At 42.1% G+C, this 23,414-nt stretch overlaps 2 protein-coding genes across 2 annotated transcripts; both read right to left on the reverse strand.

Moving 5' to 3' along the window:
- Positions 1–8,705: 8,705 nt before the first annotated feature.
- On the reverse strand, positions 8,706–13,461 carry LOC139409866 (U6 snRNA-associated Sm-like protein LSm1). The gene is made up of 4 exons (XM_071155253.1): positions 13,278–13,461; positions 12,765–12,833; positions 12,553–12,668; positions 8,706–9,217 (listed from the first exon to the last, which is right to left on the reverse strand). Exons 1-4 carry the CDS (start codon positions 13,345–13,347, stop codon positions 9,029–9,031), a joined length of 444 nt encoding a protein of 147 aa, XP_071011354.1. The 5' UTR covers positions 13,348–13,461; the 3' UTR covers positions 8,706–9,028.
- A 6,477-nt stretch (positions 13,462–19,938) lies between these two features.
- Positions 19,939–23,061, reverse strand: LOC139409867 (CMRF35-like molecule 2). The gene is made up of 5 exons (XM_071155254.1): positions 22,997–23,061; positions 21,269–21,580; positions 20,793–20,912; positions 20,538–20,646; positions 19,939–20,460 (listed from the first exon to the last, which is right to left on the reverse strand). The coding sequence occupies exons 1-5, from the start codon at positions 23,046–23,048 to the stop codon at positions 20,337–20,339; spliced, it is 717 nt and encodes a 238-aa protein (XP_071011355.1). The 5' UTR covers positions 23,049–23,061; the 3' UTR covers positions 19,939–20,336.
- Between the last annotated feature and the right edge of the window lie 353 nt (positions 23,062–23,414).

Here is a 23,414-nt window from a genome sequence, read left to right on the forward strand (position 1 = left end):
AGGCATATCCACCACTGACCCATTGAGATGTGGCACACAGAGTGAGCTCCCCGTGGAGACCGGAGTCCATTGTTGCGATAGCTCCGCGAGAGTGGCGCTCAAAGCGCAGAGAGGGGACCGTCCACGGAAGGGACAGATTTGGGCGCCTCTTTTTATTTTATTCCAAGAGCGCCTAGTCTTGCTGCTGACACTCCTTTTGTCAATACAGGGTTCTCTGCTTAGCTAACCTAATCAACCCATAGACTGTCCAATACTAAATCACAATAGTAACTTCTCTCAGGTAGCCCTAGCATGGGTCTGTTGCAGGTGGCTGTTGGCCGCTTGCTGGTGGATGTCGCTTTGCCGGTGTTTTTGAATCTCGGCCATTGTTGGTAGCATTGACGCTGAGCCGTCCCGCTTCAAAGCCATAGACGTTAGTTCAGAGCGAGTCCTGATTGGAGCAAAGTTCCAATACATGACGTAACCCAGTGTTTTTTGGAAGCGTCGACAAATAAACACTCAACCATAAATAATAGTACATGTCCCACCCTTTCTGTCCTGTCAAGGCCGTTTCTTTAAAATCATATCACAGTGTAACATGGTTTTTGACTTTATTGATTTCATATTGTAAAAACTTACCCTGGTGAAGAGCCTATTGAAGCCAACTTTTGATGACCAGTACCACAACACCACTGCCTACAATGTAGCAACAGTAGAGCGTATGCTCTTAGAAAAAAAGGTTATTTTGGGATCTATACATTACGTTTTGGTTCTTTGGACGAGATTAAATAACCCTTTACTTAAAAAGGAGGGATAGCTAGATTTGATAGGATAGATAGGACTACCTACCCAGTGAAGGCAAATAACCTTGAGGGTTCTATCCAATGACGCATATAAACCCTGATTGCTGTGCTATATATTGGCATTTCAGGGGCCATATTGGCACTCCCCAGTAGTAGCAGTCCTCCATAGAAATGAATGGAATTCGACAGTGTTTCAATTAAATGTTTCAAGAGCAAAATTAAGGTTCACTTTCCAACAGGACAACAACCATAAGCACACTGCCAAGACAACGCAGGAGTGGCTTCGGGACAAGTCTCAATGACCTTGAGTGGCCCAGCCAGAGCCCAGACTTTAACACGCTCGAACATCTCTGGAGAGACCTGAAAATAGCTGTGCATCAACGCTCCCCATCCAACCTGACAGAGCTTGAGAGGATCTGCAGAGAAGAATTGGAGAAACTCCCCAAATACAGGTGTGCCAAGTTTGTAGCATCATAACCAAGAAGACTCAAGGCTGTAATTGCTGCTAAAGGTGCTTCAACAAAGTACAGTGTAAAGGGTCTGAATGTTTATGGAAATGTCATATTTCTAAAAACTTGCTTTTGTTTTGCCATTATGAGGTATTGTGTGTAGATTGATGTATGTATGTATGTATGTATGTACACTGCTCAAAAACATAAAGGGAACACTAAAATAACACATCCTAGATCTGAATGAATGAAATATTCTTATTAAATACTTTTTTCTTTACATAGTTGATTGTGCTGACAACAAAATCACACAAAAATTATCAATGGAAATCAAATGTATCAACCCATGGAGGTCTGAATTTGGAGTGACACTCAAAATTAAAGTGGAAAACCACACTACAGGCTGATCCAACTTTGATGTAATGTCCTTAAAACAAGTCAAAATGAGGCTCAGTAGTGTGTGTGGCCTCCACGTGCCTGTATGACCTCCCTACAACGCCTGGGCATGCTCCTGATGAGGTGGCAGATGGTCTCCTGAGGGATCTCCTCCCAGACCTGGACTAAAGCATCCGCCAACTCCTGGACAGTCTGTGGTGCAACGTGGCGTTGATGGATGGAGCGAGACATGATGTCCCAGATGTGCTCAATTGGATTCAGGTCTGGGGAACAGGCGGGCCAGTCCATGGCATCAATGCCTTCCTCTTGCAGGAACTGCTGACACACTCCAGCCACATGAGGTCTAGCATTGTCTTGCATTAGGAGGAATCCAGGACCAACCGCACCAGCATATGGTCTCACAAGGGGTCTGAGGATCTCATCTCGGTACCTAATGGCAGTCAGGCTACCTCTGACGAGCACATGGAGGGCTGTGCGGCCCCCCAAAGAAATGCCACCCCACACCATGATTGACCCACCGCCAAACCGGTCATGTTGGAGGATGTTGCAGGCAGCAGAACATTCTCCACGGCGTCTCCAGACTGTCACACGTGCTCAGTGTGAACCTGCTTTTATCTGTGAAGAGCACAGGGCGCCAGTGGCGAATTTGCAAATCTTGGTGTTCTCTGGCAAATGCCAAACGTCCTGCACGGTGTTGGGCCGTAAGCACAACCCCCACCTGTGGACGTCGGGCCCTCATACCACCCTCATGGAGTCTGTTTCTGACCGTTTGAGCAGACACATGCACATTTGTGGCCTGCTGGAGGTCATTTTGCAGAACATTTGCACAACAGCATGTGAAATGTATTGTCAATCAGTGTTGCTTCCTAAGTGGACAGTTTGATTTCACAGAAGTGTGATTGACTTGGAGTTACATTGTGTTGTTTAAGTGTTCCCTTTATTTTTTTGAGCAGTATATATATATATATATACATACATACACACACATATACACAATGCTCACATAATATAATTTAAAAGTATGCATTAGGGTGTGTGTAATAGAATAAACATGGCTTCCAAAATATTTTTAAAAAATGGAATAGTACTAAGATGGCTGTGCGGTGGCTTCAATACAGCGCCCCTGTCAGTCCAGGGTTTATATACATCATTGGTTCTTTCCCTATCCCAAAGTGAAGGCCTAATGGGGATTTTAGAAATCAACAGCTAACAAAAGCTAACCCAAAAAAAGCTAACCCAACAGCTAGCATTCCTTTTTAATTTGTTTTAGCTGTTTTCCATTGACATTTACATGCATGTTAATGATGCTGCTGCATGATTTCGCCTGGTCAGAAAAACAGTTAGCGGACGTCCCGACATCAGCTCTCTTTGGCAAGGGGAAGATCTAATTCATATTTTGCAATAGTGTTCCTGACCATAGAAAGCCTATATTTTCTATGGTAGAGTAGGCCAGGACTTGACTAGGGGTTTTAGTCTAGTTTATTATTTCTATGTGGGGTTCTAGGTTTATTTTCTATGTTGGGGTTTGTGTATGATTCCCAATTAGAGGCAGCTGGTAATAGTTGTCTCTAATTGGGGATCATACTTAAGTTAATTTTTTTCCACCTGTGGGTTATGGGATATTGTTTGAATGTATGTGTTTTGAGTTTGTGCACATAGCATATCTGTAGTCACGGTTCGTGGTTAGTTTATTGTTTATTTGTTTTTGTCGTTGCTTAGTTTCACTTTCATTAAAATATGTGGAACTCAATTTACGCTGCGCTGCGCCTTGGTCCGACCATCATTATTAGGAACAACGTGACAGTTGCAGAGGTCTGAGTGGTAAAGACCAAGGTTCTTACACACCGGTGCTGTTGCAAACTAAATGCTAGCTAGAAGCAACAGGACATAATGTGCTTAATAAAAGCATGCACTCTATATATAGAACATTTGGGTCAATTCAACATTTGACTGCAATTCTGATTAAAAAAAACAACTGCCAATCCATTCCTGCTTGATGACACAAAAGGACGGTGGTTGAACCAACTTCCAAGTAGGGTTGATTTGCAGGTTGACTCATAACCCGCAGTCCCCGCAGTTATATCCGCGTGGTGGGCGGGTTTAGGGTCATTAAATACTGTGTGGATGGATGAAGGGCCGGTGTGTGGCGGGCGGCTTGAATAAAGAGAAAACAATCGTCTAACTATAGGCTGCATTGAGCTTTTTCTTTTATATTTAGGCTTTCTGGCATTATTGTGTAAACTTAAGCTTTAGGGTCTAACTGTAGCTACGCAAAAATAGCCCACACACCAATCACCAAAAGCTTTTGGGAATGGGCAGAAAGTCAGTTTAATTCAATAAGAGAAAAGCTGCGAAATGGAGAGTTGGTGAATGGTAAAAGATAATGACTGCAGTGCCAGCTATGTTTTGTGTGATGATGATGAGGCGTGCTATACGAATTTGGCAGTCACAAGACGGGGACTTCAAATAGGCCTATGGCACGTCAAGGGAACTGTATCCTTTTCTGTTCAGATGGGTTCAATGGAAACTGAAATCTGGACACTGACAGTAGGTCTATAACCTCTTGCATAGCCTTCATTTTTACTCCTGAATAATTAAGCATTTTTTTTGCAATAAAATTATAGGCCTACACCAAAATGTAGCCTACATTTAGACTTGGGAACAGGTGTTGAGAAATATTGATTTCTTTCAACATCTTGAGAGAACGAAAATGTGCAGTTAGCACCTTTACAGACGGTCCCGATGTTTATCAGCATCATGAAAGCTGAAAGTATTTCCACCACATCAAGTAACCATCCAAGCAGACATTAAATCTTATCAGAAACATGTTGAGTCCTTTTCACAGCTTTCTATTTCCTTACAACCGGTCAAACTCATTTTACGCAGAAAATCTTTCCCGTTTTTTAGTAATTGCATTCTCCCCAGTCCCTAAACATCTTTCCTGTTATTTAGTTATTACATTCTCCCCAGTCCCTAAACATCTTTCCTGTTATTTAGTTATTACATTCTCCCCAGTCCCTAAACATCTTTCCTGTTTTTAGTTATTACATTATCCTCAGTCCCTAAACATCTTTCCTGTTTTTAGTTATTGCATTCTCCCCAGTCCCTAAACATCTTTCCTGTTATTTAGTTATTACATTATCCTCAGTCCCTAAACATCTTTCCTGTTTTTAGTTATTACATTCTCCCCAGTCCCTAAACATCTTTCCTGTTTTTAGTTATTGCATTCTCCCCAGTCCCTAAACATCTTTCCTGTTATTTAGTTATTGCATTCTCCCCAGTCCCTAAACATCTTTCCTGTTTTTTAGTTATTACATTCTCCCCAGTCCCTAAACATCTTTCCTGTTTTTTAGTTATTACATTCTCCCCAGTCCCTAAACATCTTTCCCGTTATATAGTTATTGCATTCTCCTCAGTCCCTAAACATATTTCCTCTGTGAAAGAAGCAAAGATGACTTTAACAACGTCAACTAGATTGAAGCATTCATTCCATCAATTTATGACATTCCAGTGAGCAAGGCTTTATTTTAGTCTTCTAGGGCAACATATAGGCTAATGACAGAAGAGAAGCTGCATGTATATACAGTTGAAGTCGGAAGTTTACATACACCTTAGCCAAATACATTTAAACTCAGTTTTGCACAATTCCTCACATTTAATCCTAGTAAAAAATATCCTGTTTTAGGTCAGTTAGGATCACCAATTTATTTTAAGAATGTGAAATGTCAGAATAATAGGAGAGATAATTATTTATTTCATTCATCACATTCCCAGTGTGTCAGAAGTTTACATACACTCAATTAGTATTTGGTAGCATTTCCTTTAAATTGTTTAACTTGGGTCAAATGTTTCAAGTAGCCTTCAACTAGTTTCTCACAATAAGTTGGGTGAATTTTGGCCCATTCCTCTTGACAGAGCTGGTGTAACTGAGTCAAGTTTGTAGGCCTCCTTGCTTGCATGTGCTTTTTCAGTTCTGCCCAGAAATTCTCTACAGGATTTAGGTCAGGGCTTTGTGATGGCCACTCCAATACCTTGACTTTGTTGTCCTTAAGCCATTTTGCCACAACTTTGGAAGTATGATTGGGGTTAATATCCATTTGGAAGACCATTTGCGACCAAGCTTTAACTTCCTGATTGATGTCTTGAGATGTTGCTTCATTATATCCACATAATTTTCATACCTCATGATGCCATCTATTTTGTAAAGTGCACCAGCCCCTCCTGCAGCAAAGCACCCACACAACATGATACTGCCACCCCCGTGCTTCACGGTTGGGACGGTGTTCTTTGGCTTGCAAGCCTCCCCCTTTTTCCTCCAAACATAATGATGGTCATTATGGCCAAACAGTTCTATTTTTGTTTCATCAGACCAGAGAATATTTCTCCAAAAAGTACGAGTCTGGCTTTATGGCGGTTTTGGAGCAGTGGGTTCTTCCGACTGCTGATCGGACTTTCAGGTTATGTCGATATAGGACTCGTTTCACTGTGGATATAGATACTTTTGTACCCATTTCCTCCAGCATCTTCACACAATGTCCTTTGCTGTTGTTCTGGGATTGATTTGCACTTTTCACACCAAAGTACGTTCATCTCTAGGAGACAGAACGCATCTCCTTCCTGAGCTATGATGGCTGCGTGGTCCCATGGCGTTTATACTTGCGTACTATTGTTTGTACAGATGAACGTGGTACCTTCAGGCATTTGGAAATTGCTCACAAGGATGAACTAGACTTGTGGAGGTCTGCAATTTTTTTCTGAGGTCTTGGCTGATTCCTTTTAAATTTCCCATGATGTCAAGCAAAGAGGGACTGAGTTTGAAGATAGGCCTTGAAATACATCCACAGGTACACCTCCAATTGACTCAAATGATGTCAGAAGCTTCTAAAGCTATGACATAATTTTCTGGAATTTTCCAACTTAGTGTATGTACACTTCTGACCCATTGGAATTGTGATAGTGAATTATAAGTGAAAGAATCCGTCTGTAAACAATTGTTGGGAAAATGACTTGTGTCATGCACAAAGTAGATGTCCTAACCGACTTGCCAAAACTATAGTTTGTTAACAATAAGTTTGTGGAGTGGTTGAAAAATGTGTTTTGATGACTCCAACCGAAGTGTATGTAAACATCCGACTTCAACTGTAATTATAGACAAGTTGACTAACAACCTGCCTACCAAAATGTCAAAAATTATAAGCAGAAACATATCTGCTGAAAAAAAATCCTGCACCCCCTGTCAAAAAAAAATCGTTCAGCTCTTTCTCAATGGCCTACAGCCATTTTTTATATTTGCGGATTATAGACCATTTATGCTCGCTCTGAAAATGTGATCCGTAAGAATCATACGGAGGGTCAGATGCAATTGCAGAGCCTCAGGAGGCTTGCTGAAGCCAAATCGAGTTCTTATTAAACATAATTTATTATAAATAATTGATACATAATCTACCTCCTCTCAGTCAGCAACAGTCTTCTATTGGCTTCATGAAACATAGGCTAGTCCCGCAATCGACTCCACACTGAAATACGGAAATAAAATAAACAATTAACTATTTTCCAATGTCAGGCTGGGTATGTAGCTCTTTTTGACATATCCCATAATAAAAAAATGACGTTTATTTGAGAGTTAGCTGGCTAACTTGTAAAGTGGCGAATAAAAGTAGCCTTTTCTCTCTAGCTAGCTGCTTACAAACGTGCTCAAAACACTTAGCCTATCTAGCCTATAGTTTATCATATGACTTTGGATTCATATATTTGAATTAAATAAATCAACTTTGCTTACCTTAACACATTGAAAAATAACTTGCTTATTGGTAAGAACAGAGCAAAAGACACTAGTGGACAAGGTATATCATTTTGCATTGGTAAAGTTGACATGGACTATCATTGGGCGGCAGGTAGCCTAGTGGTTGGAGCGCTGGACCAGTAACTGAAAGGTTGCAAGATCGAATCCCCGAGCTGACAAGGTAAAAATCTGTGCATATTTCCAAACTAACTATCTTGCATATAATGACAATCAATTCTAAAAAATATTGCTGATATTCTTGTTTATTAAATTATATTCTTCACTCAAATGATGACTATTTAATAACAGTAGACAATTCATAAATTACACAGGCTTCTATATGGAACCATTTTGGTTCAGTGAAGAAAAACCTCTAGGGTTCAGATCAAAGAACCCTATAAAAGGGTTCTATTTAGAACTTTTAGGAGTTCCATATGAAGCAAACGATACCCCTTTTGGTTCTTTCTATAAGGAACCTTTTTTCTACAGTGAGGGTAAAATAGCTTAGTAACTATGTAGCACACAGTGTGAACAGTACCAACTGTGATGTTAGCATTCAAGATACAGAAGAATCAGAAAACAAAGAAGAGGTGAAGCGGTTCCCAGGGTGACTGTTTTTGGTTTTTTTAACACACACAGCAAATATTAATTTAAAATATGTGTTACATTTATTATAAGCTACCAATAATTCAATGGATAGCATTTAGAATCAAGTCTTAAGCTTTTTATCAGATCAGGCTCGAATTTAATCGTAATCAATCACAAGTTTACTCAGGTGTCATATACATGTGTAATGAGCCTAATCAAATGATATCTGGCATTTTAGCTGCAAATGTCTTTAGTGACACGAGCACCAGGGGCTCCCGAGTGACGCATTGGTCGAAGGCGTCACTACAAAACCTGGTTCGATTCCAGGCTGTATCACAACCGGCTGTGATTGGGAATCCCATAGGGCGGTGGACAATTGGCCCACCGGTTTGGCCGTCATTGTAAATAAGAATTTGTTCTTAACTGACTTGCCTGGTTAAATAAAGGTAAAATAAAGGTTAAATAAAAAAATAATAAAAAAACAACAGACATATGCAGAAAGAGGCGAGTAAAGACGCATGGCTAAAGTAGTGCAGGCACGCCCTCTACTGGTCAGATATAGATCTGCTCCAAAAGGAGGCTCAGCAGCAGGTACACCAGTGAGGTTTCGGCACATCTTGGACTGGTAACTCCGATAGACCTAGCTACTCAAACGTAAAACTACAGCTAAACTAAAACACAACCAGCTATAACACACGACACACCATGTTCTAAAAAATAAAAGTGTTTAATACAAACAAAGGCCTTTCCAGTGATGTACAACTTTGATAAATCCTCTTTTCACTTCTGTACAAATCAAAATGTAGTTTTCATTACACCTCACAAAATAGTTTAAAAGAATGGTTCAAACAAAAACCCTGTACATTTATGTCAGTGCCATGATACTCTTAGGGAAACATAATATGAAACTCTGAATGTGAAATAAGGTGCTTCGTCATAAGGTGCCCAGTACATTGGGGATTCACTCTCAAAGGTAAAGTAAAGACAGTGAACTTGGATCATTACCTATTGACCGTGTTTGTATGTACCGGTCAGTATTGGTGCTGTACTCCATATTCGTCCATGATGTCTGGTCTGGGCATGACCAGGCCTCTCTCCTTCAGGGCCAGGTGTTTGGTCTTCTCTGCCTCCTGCCTGCTCTGCTGCTGCAGTCGCTGTTCCTCCAGGATGTCCTCAATACACACCTGCTGCAGACTGGTGTCACTCTCCTTCTCCAGGTCCTTCACAGGAGTAGACACACATTCAGACATCGGTGTTCGTGTGTGTAGGAGAAGGGGGAAGTTGCATCCCAATATGGCGACTGGAGAATAGGCGATTTGGCGTGTGGAAAGCAAATCAGTGGGCGAGTGGAAAGCAAAGCAGTGGGCGAGTGGAAAGCAAAGCAGTGGGCGAGTGGAAAGCAAAGCAGTGGGCGCGTGGAAAGCAAAGCAGTGGGCGCGTGGAAAGCAAAGCAGTGGGCGAGTGGAAAGCAAAGCAGTGGGCGAGTGGAAAGCAAAGCAGTGGGCGAGTGGAAAGCAAAGCAGTGGGCGAGTGGAAAGCAAAGCAGTGGGCGTGTGGAAAGCAAAGCAGTGGGCGTGTGGAAAGCAAAGCAGTGGGCGCGTGGAAAGCAAAGCAGTGGGCGCGTGGAAAGCAAAGCAGTGGGCGCGTGGAAAGCAATGGGCGCGTGGAAAGCAAAGCAGTGGGCGCGTGGAAAGCAGTGGGCGAGTGGAAAACAAAGCAGTGGGCGCGTGGAAAGCAAAGCAGTGGGCGTGTGGAAAGCAAAGCAGTGGGCGAGTGGAAAGCAAAGCAGTGGGCGCGTGGAAAGCAAAGCAGTGGGCGTGTGGAAAGCAAAGCAGTGGGCGCGTGGAAAGCAGTGGGCGAGTGGAAAACAAAGCAGTGGGCGCGTGGAAAGCAAAGCAGTGGGCGTGTGGAAAGCAAAGCAGTGGGCGAGTGGAAAGCAAAGCAGTGGGCGCGTGGAAAGCAAAGCAGTGGGCGCGTGGAAAGCAAAGCAGTGGGCGCGTGGAAAGCAAAGCAGTGGGCGCGTGGAAAGCAAAGCAGTGGGCGAGTGGAAAGCAAAGCAGTGGGCGCGTGGAAAGCAAAGCAGTGGGCGCGTGGAAAGCAAAGCAGTGGGCGCGTGGAAAGCAAAGCAGTGGGCAAGTAAAAATAAAATTGTAAAAATGTATTACATTTTTTATTTTTAATCGCTAGGTTAGATGGTTTTGACTGAGCTGTGTTTAATTTTTCTTCCGTTTCTTACCATGAAATTACCTTACATTGAGCTACCTTACCGCAAGAGTTCAGACTTCTGTTAAGAAGCCTGAGTCGTATTTGTGTCCGAGTCGTATTTCACTGTTAGTTTTACACAAATAATTGTAAATGTTCAGTTATAAAACTGACAATAGTTTATTTTTTATTAAAGTATTGATGGGTCTACTGTTGCTTCATGCGTTGTATGCGTGTGCTTACTGTGACTGCCACTCTGATATTGGCTCATAGGTAGCTACTTCCCGCAGCGTTGCCAGACAGTAGCACTTGTCAAGTGGGAGCAAAGGGCACTGTGTCCCGGTGTTGTTGCCATTCATGTCCTCCCCATTGAGTAGTAGACTGTATATACAGTACCAGTCAAAAGTTGACACACCTACTCATTCAAGGGTTTCTGTATTTTTACTATTTTCTACATTGTAGAATAATAGTGAAGACATCAAAACTATGAAATAACATATATGGAATCATGTAGTAACCAAAAAAAAAGTGTTAAACAAATCAAAATATATTTTAGGTTACTCAAAGTAGCCACCCTTGGCCTTGATGAAAGCTTTGCACACTCTTGGCATTTTCTCAAGCCAGCTTCACCTGGAAGGCTTTTCAAACAGTCTTAAAGGAGTTCCCACATATGCTAAGCTCAGTTTGGCTGCTTTTCCTTCACTCCGCAGTCCAACTCATCCCAAACCATCTCAATTGGGTTTAGGTTGAGTGATTGTAGAAGCCTGGTCATCTGATGCATCACTCTCCTTCTTGGTCAAAGCCATTACACAGCCTGGTGGTGTGTTGGGTCATTGTCCTGTAGAAGAACAAATGCGCAAACCAGATGTGATGGTGTATCGCTGCAGAATTATTTCGTAGCCATGCTGGTTAAGTGTGCCTTGAATTCTAAATAAATCACAGACAGTGTCACCAGCAAAGCACCCCCACACCTCCTCCATGCTTCACGGTGGGAACCACACATTTGGAGATCATCCGTTCACCTACTCTGTGTCTCACAAAGACACGGTAGTTGGAATCAAAAATCTCAAATTTGGATTCATCAGAACAAAGGACAGTTTTGAACCAGTCTAATGTCCATTGCTCGTGTTTCTTGGCCCAAGCAAGTCTCTTCTTATTATTGGTGTCCTTTAGTAGTGGTTTCTATGCAGCAATTCGACCATGAAGGCCTGATTCACGCAGTCTCCTCTGAACAGTTGATGTTGAGATGTGTCTGTTACTTGAACTCTGAAGCATTTATTTGGACTGCAATTTCTGAGGCTGGTAACTAATGAATTTATCCTCTGCATCAGAGGTAACTCTGGGTCTTCCTTTCCTGTGGCGATCCTCATGAGCGCCAGTTTCATCATAGCGTTTGATGGTTTTTACGACTTGAAGAAACTTTCAATGTTCTTGAAGTTTTCCAGGTTGACTGACCTTCATGTCTTAAAGTAATGATGGTCTGTCATTTCTCTTTGCCTATTTGAGCTGTTCTTGCCATAATATGGCCTTGGTCTTTTACCAGATAGGGCTATCTTCTGTATACCCCGCTACCTTGTCACAACACAACTGATTTGCTCAAATGCATTGAGGAAATCAATTCCACAAATTAACTTTTAACAAGGCACACCTGTTGATTAAAATACATTCCAGGTGACTACCTCAAGAAGCTGGTTGAGAAAATGCCAAGAGTGTGCAAAGCTGTCAAGGCAAAGGGTGGCTACTTTGAAGAAACGCAAATATAAAATGTATTTTGATTACTACATGATTCCATGTGTTATTTCATAGTTTTGCTGTCTTCACTATTACTCTCAAAACTTTTGACTGGTACTGGATGTATCAAGGTGACAACTAGATGGTTATCAATATTAGTTATTTATTGTGTAGGCTGCTATCATACTTGAAATAAAATCATGTGAGAGAAAAAGAATGGCCACGTAGCTACCGCCAGCGACCCGACACCCAGTAGGAATCACTTCAAGTCAGCAGGCACAACACTGGAGTACTGGTCGGCGGCTTACTATCGACTCGTAGTGCAGCCCAATCAGCCACAAATAAACGTTCGAGTGGCAACAAATCTTCCCATTTAGCCGATTCACTTTTCATACACCCATTCCCGAGTGGCGTAGCGGTCTGAGGCACTGCATCTCAGTGCTAAAGGCATCCCTACAGACACCCTGGTTCAAATCCAGGCCGTGATTGGGAGTCCCATAGGGCAGCGCACAATTGGCCTAGCATCGTCCGGGTTTGGCTGGGCCAATTGTCATTGTAAATAACAATTACAACTACACATACTTGGAGTGTAAGGGGGTCTGTGTGTTTGTTGCCGACTTACGATCTCCCCCAGGAGGACTACGTTCTCTCCCCTGACGATAAAGATTCCTCGAGGGATGTCTCCATACCTCTTGCCCACGTGGATCCTCTCCACCGTCTGCTGCAGCACCAGGTTGGCTACACACACAAACACGCACACAAAAATGCTTGGTTGCTTTCTGACTATGTTGTATGCAATACTATCGTATTGCAATGGTTGGAATACTTACATACCAAACTGATCAATGCTTCTGAGAAAGCCGATCAACGTTCTTCCATCTCTGAGCAGGACGAGATGTTTTTCTGTCAATTCAAACAGGCAGCAAAATCATTGTATATTTGATGCAATTACTACTGTGCATTTTTGTTGGGGTTAATGAAAAGAGATCATGATTATTGATGGTTAGATTAGTAGCCTACTGGTCATGCTCTGCTTACAATCGCGGCCTACAGACGTTGCCCCTGACCTAGGGAGGTAGCTATGTTGACAGTTGATTTGATAACAGTGTTCAGGTGTGCACTCATCTAAGTGTCAGGCGCACACATCAAGTCCTCTGGTAATGCCATGTGTGTGCATGTCATGTTGGCGCTGCTTTACAAGCTGTTATCTAACAAATATATCAATGGACATTATTTCTAAAACCCTCTACCAGAACCAACCAACGGTAAAAACCGGTGCATCTCGACACAACACCGGCTAGCGGTGTTAGCATGCCTTGGAATGGCCAAGCAGCGCCATCGACTTACTATCGATATCCTCGATGAGGCTGGCTGTTCCTGGCATGTAGTTCATTTTTGGTCGGCTTGTAAATCTCATGTACACGATGTTTGGTGCGAATTTAGAGGGGTTATTTGCTGTTGTGTCACTGTCCTTTCAGGCCATCGGACTCTCGTGCAGTTCGGTTTGGGCGATAGTGAAACACTTCCTGTTATGTAATGTACGCACAAGACAGTTGGGTAGCCCCGTTCTCTGCTACTATTGGTCAAACCAAATTTGACGCCGCTTGAAGTTTTAATTCTTGAGTGTTATTACAGAATAGATGTATTTGTCTGTAGGTTATAATATTAAACCCAAATAGACACCAGTAATTATATAATCTTCAACAACAAAAATCCTTTCACTTCTTATCCCCGTACAACACCATGGTTGTCACTAGTTACCACAGCCACAACGTAAAAATTGTCCTAATTTAAGGTTAGTGTTAGGCATAAACAGTGTCGGATTTAGGCATAGGCGACATAGGCAGGCGCACAGTGCAGCATCTTGCCGGGTATGGCACAGGGGCGCTGCACGAATTATGTTCAGAATGGTGTCATTTACGCGATCGTTTTTTTATCACTAATTTTACCTTTATTTAACTAGGCAAGTCAGTTAAGAACACATTCTTATTTTCAATGACAGCCTAAGAACAGTGGGTTAATTGCCTTGTTCAGGGGCAGAACGACAGATTTTTACCTTGTCAGCTCAGGGATTTGTTCTTGCCACCTTTCAGTTGCTAGTCCAACGCTCTAACCACTAAGCTACCATGCCTCCCCACTTCATGTCAATGGTATCATGTCACCGTGTGGGGCTGTTGGTCAATTAACCTTGTCGGAGTAGGTGCCCTGTTTCTAGTTTGTGAGCTAGGCAGGTTACTGCCTGGGAAGGTCTCCCACTCAGAAGTACGAGATGGGGCGGAGGCGGGGGCGAGAGTAGGTTGACCTCAGGTCTCCCCACTGGAAGCCCAAGGTACCGTGAGCAGGGGAATCTATCAAATAGCCCACCTCTATATTTGTACAGTACTAATTACTTATTTTTTTATATTTACGAGTCTTATTTGTATATATATATTTATATAGTTTTAAATGTTTTTATTATTTATTTGTGTTGTTCCAAATGTCTGAATAAAAATGACAGTTAGTGCAGAATGGTGTTTTGGGAGGGGGGGGGGGTTCGCCCAGGGAGCCATACAAGCTGGAACTGGCACTGGATAAGGTTAGCAGTGTGGTTAAAGTTAGGGATAAGTTTAGGGTTAGGCTTAAAATCTGATTTTGAGTAGAGAACTTGTATAAATAGGTGGAGTTTAGCCATAATTATGACTTTGAGGCTGTGGTAACTCGGGACGACCCAGTACCATACTTGATTGGTTTCATCATCTCATTCCACAGTGACGCCACAAGAGAGAGTATGATCATGTGTACATGTTAAGAGTTTGACCATGGATGGAAATTCTGGCCATTATCTACTTTTATAAAATACAAATATATTATAGTCTTAAACTTTCTTCCTGCTTCTATTGGTCTACACATGCTTCCCTAAGTTTCTTCAGAGACTATACCATATGGACTCATTTAACCCAAACATCTGCCTTCCTTTGCTGGAACATACACTGAGTGTACAAAACATTAGAAACACCTACTCTTTCCATTACATATTGATGTCACCTGTAGTTGAAGGGGAGGAGAATGATGTTAAGGCTTGAAACAACTGAGACATGGATTGTGTGTGTGTGACATTCAGAGGGTGAATGGGCAAGACAAAAGATTTAAGTGCCTTTGAACGGCAACACTGCTGGGTTTTTTAATCTCAACAGTTTCCCGTGAGTATCAAGAATGGTCTACCACCCAAAGGACATCCAGCCAACTTGACACAGCTGTGGGAAGCATTGGACTAGCATCCCTGTGGAATGCTTTCAATACCATATAGTCCATGCCCCTACACAGTGGCGATTTTAGCATGTAAATCTTGGTGGGGCAAAAACACAAAAAATGTGGGATGCATGCCAGAAAAGCCACTACACAACACAACACTAAACAATACATTAATTACACTATAACAGTGACAAACGGTGCCCACAAACTGTTAGGGCCTACATAAAGCTGTCCCAACAGCAGAATCCCAACAGCTGAGTCCCAACATCTTACCACTGCTACACCTGGCTATCATCCGAGCCTTGTCTGGCAGCGAAACAGTTCATTCAGCCTCAATTACTGCCTTTTAAAAAAACATAGCTGATACGGCTGACTTGCTTACAAAACAAATTTAGATGTACAAGTTATGGCATAAGGGGACGACAAGCAGATAAGAGGCCATCCGTAATTTCGATTAAGACATTCATGAGCAAGCGACGACGGACATAGTCGATATAACTAACTATGTGTTCAGCACTTTTGAAATGTACAACGACAGAATTCAGAATATGGGCCGTTCTTACAACGTACTCCCTGTACCAGTCAGAACCGTAGGATAAATAAATGGGGTATATAAACAGACAATGAAAGCTCTTACAATATTCGATTATTACATTTATCTAAAACAGGTTATAGGCTATTTGTGCACCACCAAGTTAGAACAGTAGGTGAAATTAAGAGGTGAAAATAGACACAATTATTAGGCACATTGAATGTCGTTTGGGTCTTTGCGTGTCAAAAAAGATACACGTCATATAACGCTATTTGACGCGTTAAATAACACAATTATATTATAGAATGTTGTGTGTGCTGAATTTGCACCTGCAAGCCATTACCACAACTACTAACGTTATGTGTTTACAATACCGCGTTTGTGAAAATATACCAAATTCTTAGGGTGAGGCACATTGGTGACTAACAGCTTACTACACAACATACGTACACTTAGTATTACTTTCTTAACTACATTATACATTTCTCCCTTGTATATAACATAATTTATGCAGCAGCATACAATACATTTTGTGAAGGTGGCGCAGCGGTCCTTGGTGGGCAAATTTTGTCTCAAACTTTGACATGAAAGTCTGCAATTCTCTGGATTTATGGTTGGAACTCTGAAAAAACAGCCATTCCATTGAATAGCAGGCTAACATTAGTGTTTTTTTGCAACTGATTCATTCCAAATTACTAATTGTTGTGTAATCTTTATGTACAATGGCCAATGAGCATGGATACTTTTTATCTATAATTTATCTTCATTATTTATCTTCAATGACAAAGATTAAAAAGGATTTGCCAGTAGATTGTCGACTTGATGATAACTGATGATGACTGCTAGCTAAGACTTTGAAAGTAAGATGTTGACATGATCAGTCCAGTCAAAGCTACTGTAAATATAACGTGATTTGATGTCATTCGATCTGTGGCCAATGACCTTGAGCCTTCTTGGATGGGAGCTTCTAATATAACTCTATGGCAGAACTCAAGGGGCTAAAATTTTAGAGCTCTAACCTTAGAATTGGGGACGACGTACTGTCCCATGAGTGACAGAAAACTGAGCCAATCATGACAGAAAACTGAGCCAATCAGGCTCTGTATTTTCTGCTGGCTAGCCCCACCACCACAGAAAGCACTGAGCTAGGCTGAAACACAATTTTGCATCTGCCTTACTCAAGAAAACAAAAAAGAGACAATGTTTGTATGCGGCTTTATTAACTTAATTATTTATTTATTTATTTTACATTGTTTGCAAACTGATATGTGACACGTATTAATGCCAAAATAACAAGCAAAACAGATTATTATTATTTTTTACCTTAAAGTGTTCCTAATGTTTTGTGCAGTCAGTGTACAGTAGGCCTATTCGTGATTTCACAAAGATGGATGCATGCAGATAACCTGGCTGACAGAAAATGGAGAGTTGGGGGCACTAGTCGCCAAATTCAATTTCCATGGATAAATCCTAAGTAGGTAAACATCTTATAGGCCTACATTTATATCCTCAAACTAACTCGGTATAATTGAAGGATGTGCTTAACTACCTGTTAGTGCTTAGGCCTATAGTTTACATTGGCATTTGAGTAATTTAGCAGACACTCTTATCCAGAGTGACTTACAGTTAGCTAGGTGGGAAAACCACATATCTCAATCATAGTAAGTACCCTTTTTCTCAATAAAGTTGCTATAGGCAAAGTCATTGCTAGTAGGGGAAAAAAACTCAAGTGAGAGTGTTTGTTCACAAAAGGCAAGTTATTATTACATTTTTTTGGGGGGGGGGGGCTGCAGGATTATTTAAGATACTCTTTTAAGAGGTATGGTTTCAGATGTTTTCAGGAGAGGGTCAGGGAGAAGCTTGTTCCACCATTGGAGTGCCAGGACAAAGAAGAGCTTTGTCTGGGCTGACGGGGGCTGCCCTACCGTAGGGGTAGAAGGACCAGGAGAGAAGAGGTGGCAGAACAGAGTACTCAGGTTGGGGTGTAGAGTTTGAACATAGCCTGAAGGCAGGGAGGGGCAGATCCCCTTGCTGCTCTGTAGGCAAGCAGCATGGTCTTTTAGTGGATGCAAGTCAGTGGAGTGTGCAGAGGAGTTTGTGGTCTTTGGTTCAATGTTTTTACCCTCTGAGTTGTCCTGAGCTGCGGAGGAATAACTGTACTGCTGAACATCTTTTCACTTTGATGCTCAGGGTTTGGGCCCTGAGAGATGGAGAGAGAGAATGAGTAGGAAACCCAGATACCCAGCTCACACTGCAGAGATGGAAGAGAGAGAGATCTACAGAACCCCAGCTCACACTGCAGAGATGGAAGAGAGAGAGATCTACAGAACCCCAGCTCATACTGCAGAGATGGAAGAGGGAGAGATCTACAGAACCCCAGCTCATACTGCAGAGATGGAAGAGAGAGAGATATACAGAACCCCAGCTCACACAGCAGAGATGAAGGAGAGAGAGAGACAGAACCCCAGCTCACACTACAGACATGAAGGAGAGAGAGAGACAGAACCCCAGCTCACACTACAGACATGAAGGAGAGAGAGAGAGAACCCCAGCTCACACTGCAGACATGAAGGAGAGAGAGAGACAGAACCCCAGCTCACACTGCAGACATGAAGGAGAGAGAGAGACAGAACCCCAGCTCACACTGCAGACATGAAGGAGAGAGAGAGACAGAACCCCAGCTCACACTGCAGACATGAAGGAGAGAGAGAGACAGAACCCCAGCTCACACTACAGACATGAAGGAGAGAGATCTACAGAACCCCAGCTCATACTGCAGAGATGGAAGAGAGAGAGATATACAGAACCCCAGCTCACACAGCAGAGATGAAGGAGAGAGAGAGACAGAACCCCAGCTCACACTACAGACATGAAGGAGAGAGAGAGACAGAACCCCAGCTCACACTACAGACATGAAGGAGAGAGAGAGAGAACCCCAGCTCACACTGCAGACATGAAGGAGAGAGAGAGACAGAACCCCAGCTCACACTGCAGACATGAAGGAGAGAGAGAGACAGAACCCCAGCTCACACTGCAGACATGAAGGAGAGAGAGAGACAGAACCCCAGCTCACACTGCAGACATGAAGGAGAGAGAGAGACAGAACCCCAGCTCACACTACAGACATGAAGGAGAGAGAGAGACAGAACCCCAGCTCACACTGCAGACATGAAGGAGAGAGAGAGACAGAACCCCAGCTCACACTACAGACATGAAGGAGAGAGAGAGACAGAACCCCAGCTCACACTGCAGACATGAAGGAGAGAGAGAGACAGAACCCCAGCTCACACTGCAGACATGAAGGAGAGAGAGAGACAGAACCCCAGCTCACACTGCAGACATGAAGGAGAGAGAGAGACTGAACCCCAGCTCACACTACAGACATGAAGGAGAGAGAGAGACCGAACCCCAGCTCACACTACAGACATGAAGGAGAGAGAGACAGAACCCCAGCTCACACTACAGACATGAAGGAGAGAGAGAGACAGAACCCCAGCTCACACTGCAGACATGAAGGAGAGAGAGAGACAGAACCCCAGCTCACACTGCAGACATGAATGAGAGAGAGAGACAGAACCCCAGCTCACACTGCAGACATGAAGGAGAGAGAGAGACCGAACCCCAGCTCACACTACAGACATGAAGGAGAGAGAGAGACCGAACCCCAGCTCACACTACAGACATGAAGGAGAGAGAGACAGAACCCCAGCTCACACTGCAGGCATGAAGGAGAGAGAGAGACAGAACCCCAGCTCACACTGCCACAGACACCCACACCTAAGCCTGGTTCATGTTTCCCTCCAGACCACAACCCAGTCTTAATGTGGTTCTAAGACATTTAGATAAAGTCCAGATATGAACTCCCTTTGCCTAAAAAAAATACACAGATCTTGAGACTAAATAAATAGTAATAGATACAATAAACATAGTCTGTATCCACACAGGAAACAAACCCTGGTCATAGACATAGCTCAAAAACCACAATGTCCTCCAACATGAAGCTGCTTTACCGGAAGACTGATGGTTTTAGGTCAACTCATTCCATGATGTCATGATACATTACCACTGAGTTATACAGTACATTATATTGTTCACTCCAAGTCAGGAAACTACTTTTGATTCATCAGAATTTCCCACACAAACCCACAGAACATAGAGCTCACATCATTAGTAGTGTCTTTAAAATGGTTTATTAGCAAAGCATTCATATTCCATTTATAAAGCTGGAGAACATAGACAGAATGGTATTCCAAGGCTCTGATTCAAGGGAGAGGATTTGTTAAAGGAAAACTCCACCCAAAAACTGTCTTTTGGTATTTGTTTCATTAGTCCATTGTTGACATCGTCCCAAAATGTTTTGCTTGTCAGCAATCAAGTTTCAAGATATATAACTTTAAAATATCCCTATGATGCAAAATGACCAAATATCAACTATGAATCAACTTAATAACTATCTGTCAACAACACTTTGGTCATCATGAGTTCCATTTTACAAGTACACATAGGCTAACCATGAAACACTCATATACACACACTTGAGATGTCTGTTAAACACATTGAATAACTTTTCCATAGTGAGTGAATGTGAGAGTGTGTCCACAGTGGTGTGTGAAGTGATACTCCAAGTGGCACCTCAGAGGTTTCTACTCATCCTCAGTTTGACCTCGGAGTCGGTTTGTCCTATACTTCACCACAGCCATCATGGTGCACAAGAGGAAGACCACTGCATTAACAGTTTTCGGCAGGTAGAATAATGTTCGCTCCCATCTGTAGAAGAATAGCATTGCTTTGAGATAGTAATTAATTAAATCTTTGCATAATGACTATAGGATAGTGTAGCCTACCGCTGGGCTCCATGGTGTGTGTTGTTGACTGAGGCCTGCGAGGTGGAAGAGGAGAGTGCATATTCTCCCGTCATAACTGAGAGCTCTTGGGTAGTTGGCATTGGCATTGCTGTCAATGTTTAAGAAAAAACGTAGTATCAGTACTTCACAGACTAGGATCAAAGTGTGAATATAAAGCAGAACCTACATCAAAATGGGAAGTTTTCGTATTACTGATTCACAATATTGTGTGAAAAGAGATTGCGCAGTACTTACTGATGGTGGTGGTAAACTGTGTTGTGGTTTGAACTGCAAACATCTCTTGAATAGTTGGTATTGATGTAAAAACACTACCCCCCTCAATTCCAGTCTCCTCTTGGTCAACAATAGGACTGTCTGAATAGAGAGGTTCAGAACACAAGAACTCAGGAGCAGAAAAACAACGTCCATTCAAGACTCTTGATTCAACAGACCACTAAGTTACATGATGTGTAAGTTTCATTATCAAAATAGATTGTATTTCAAATGTCATTCTTCTACAGTACTGATATTAATGCCATTCAACATTTTATCTACATTTCTTGGGTCAGCTTGCTAGTTGATAGTTATCAGAAAAATGAAGCAATAATGTCAGTAAATGTCTAAGAATGTCAGTGACACACTCATCAACAGGACTATCCATTGGACATTACTGAGCATTATTCATTGTGCTTTAATAAACACAGACACAAGCAGTGCAGGGATCTTCTTACCTGTAATGACTAGTTTGAACAACTCTAGCCATTCATCTGGTCCGTTCTTCTCCACTACACACCAGTAAATATCAGAATCACTTTGTTCTAGACTTTTCATAGTCACAGTAAAGGTTCTCAGATTGACGGCATCAGATATTGAGGTTTTACCACTGCTATTGGGATGGTCAGTGCGTACCACATAAGAGCATGTAGTCCAGGAATCCCCTTTACACCAGTATTTGACATGGTTTAGGTAATCCTGATGATAGATACATGGGATGTCGATGGAGTCTCCTGTCCACACAGACATCAACCTAATCCCGTCCGTTCCTGTAGACATAGAAACAGAAAACATTCAATTCGATTTTAAGATGTCTTGTGATTTTAGGGTTCTTTTTCTTGTCAGTGCAGGAATGATGTACCTTTTTCCATGGTAACTGTAAGTGAACATTTCTCGGGCTATACCGTATATATACACACTACCGGTCAAAAGTTTTAGAACACTTACTCATTCAAGAGTTTCTTTATTTTTACTATTTTCTACATTGTAGAACAATAGTGTAGACATCAAAGCTATGAAATAACACATATGGAATCATGTAGTAACCAAAAAAGTGTTTAACAAATCAAAATATATTTTATATTTGAGGTTATTCAAATAGCCACACTTTGCCTTGATGACAGCTTTGCACACTCTTGGCATTCTCTCAACCAGTTTCACCTGGAATGCTTTTCCAACTGTCTTGAAGGAGATCCCACATATGCTGAGCACTTCTTGGCTGCTTTTCCTTCACTCTTCGGTCCGACTCATCCCAAACCATCTCAATTTAGTTGAGGTTGGGGGATTGTGGAGGCCATCTGATGCAGCACTCCATCACTCTCCTTCTTGGTCAAATAGCCCTTACACAGCCTGTGGGTGTATTGGGTCATTGTCCTATTGAAAAACAAATGATAGTGGGACTAAGTCCAAACCAGATGGAATAGCGTATCGCTGCAGAATGCAGTAGTGCCTTGAATTCAAAATAAATCACAGACAGTGTCACCAGCAAAACACCCCCACACCATAACACCTCCTCCTCCATGCTTTACAGTGGGAAATACACAGTTGATGGTGAGATGTGCCTGTAAATTTAACTCTGTGAAGCGTTTATTTGGGTTGCAATTTCTGAGGCTGGTAACTCTAATGAACTAATCTTCTGCAGCAGAGGTAACTCTGGGTCATCTCATGAGAGCCAGTTTGATCGTAGCGCTTGATGATTTTTGCAACTACACTTGAAGAAACGTTCAAAGTTATTTTAAGAAGGCACACCTGTTAATTGAAATGCATTCCAGGTGACTACCTCATGAAGGTGGTTGAGAGAATGCCAATAATGTGCAAAACTGTCATCAAGGCAAAGTGTCGCTACTTTGAAGAATCTCAAATATAAAATATATTTTGATTTGTTTAACACTTTTTTGCTTACTACATGATTCCATAGTTTTGATGTCTTCATAGTTTTGATGTCTACAATGTAGAAAATAGTACAAATATAGAAAAACTCTTGAATGAGTAGGTGTTCTAAAACTTCTGACCAGTAGTGCATTTAAAAATAAATCAGGTTTGATCAAAACATATTCACATCCAAAGTATAGATACAACTTTCTTGTATGAAACCAACAGAAGCCATCTGCTGCTCCTGTCTTCAATGTCAGCATGTTCTTAAGTTCATGGAGCACAATCACTTCAGAGAAACATGGTGCCCTTACCTGAGAGTCTGGAGAAGATGAGGAGGAGGGAGAAGGAGAGACGAGAAACCATGTGTGAGCTTGTGTCTGTGTGTTATATAGTACCTGTGCACAAATGTGTGTGTGTGAAGGACCAAAGCACCAAAGACAATGACTTTACTTAAACATCATTGTCTGTAACTCTCTTCCTGGTTCTGTTTGTGCGCACCTGCCCCCATCTGTGGCAGGAAGTAATATCTTATCTGGGTTAGTTGTAACCCAAGGCGTCCAGTCACCTGAATTTCATTCTTTATTTACGTAGAGTTCATTTGTTTCTTTATCCAATACGCTTACACTCCGGGAACAGAGCACCTAGCTACAAAGGAGGCCTCAAAATGTCAGACATTTCTGTTTTAGTCCTTTACACAGCACATGTCTATGGGTAAGATAGCAACAATAA

The sequence above is a fragment of the Oncorhynchus clarkii genome, chromosome 5 (genome assembly GCF_045791955.1).
Source record: "Oncorhynchus clarkii lewisi isolate Uvic-CL-2024 chromosome 5, UVic_Ocla_1.0, whole genome shotgun sequence".
NCBI lineage: Eukaryota > Metazoa > Chordata > Actinopteri > Salmoniformes > Salmonidae > Oncorhynchus > Oncorhynchus clarkii.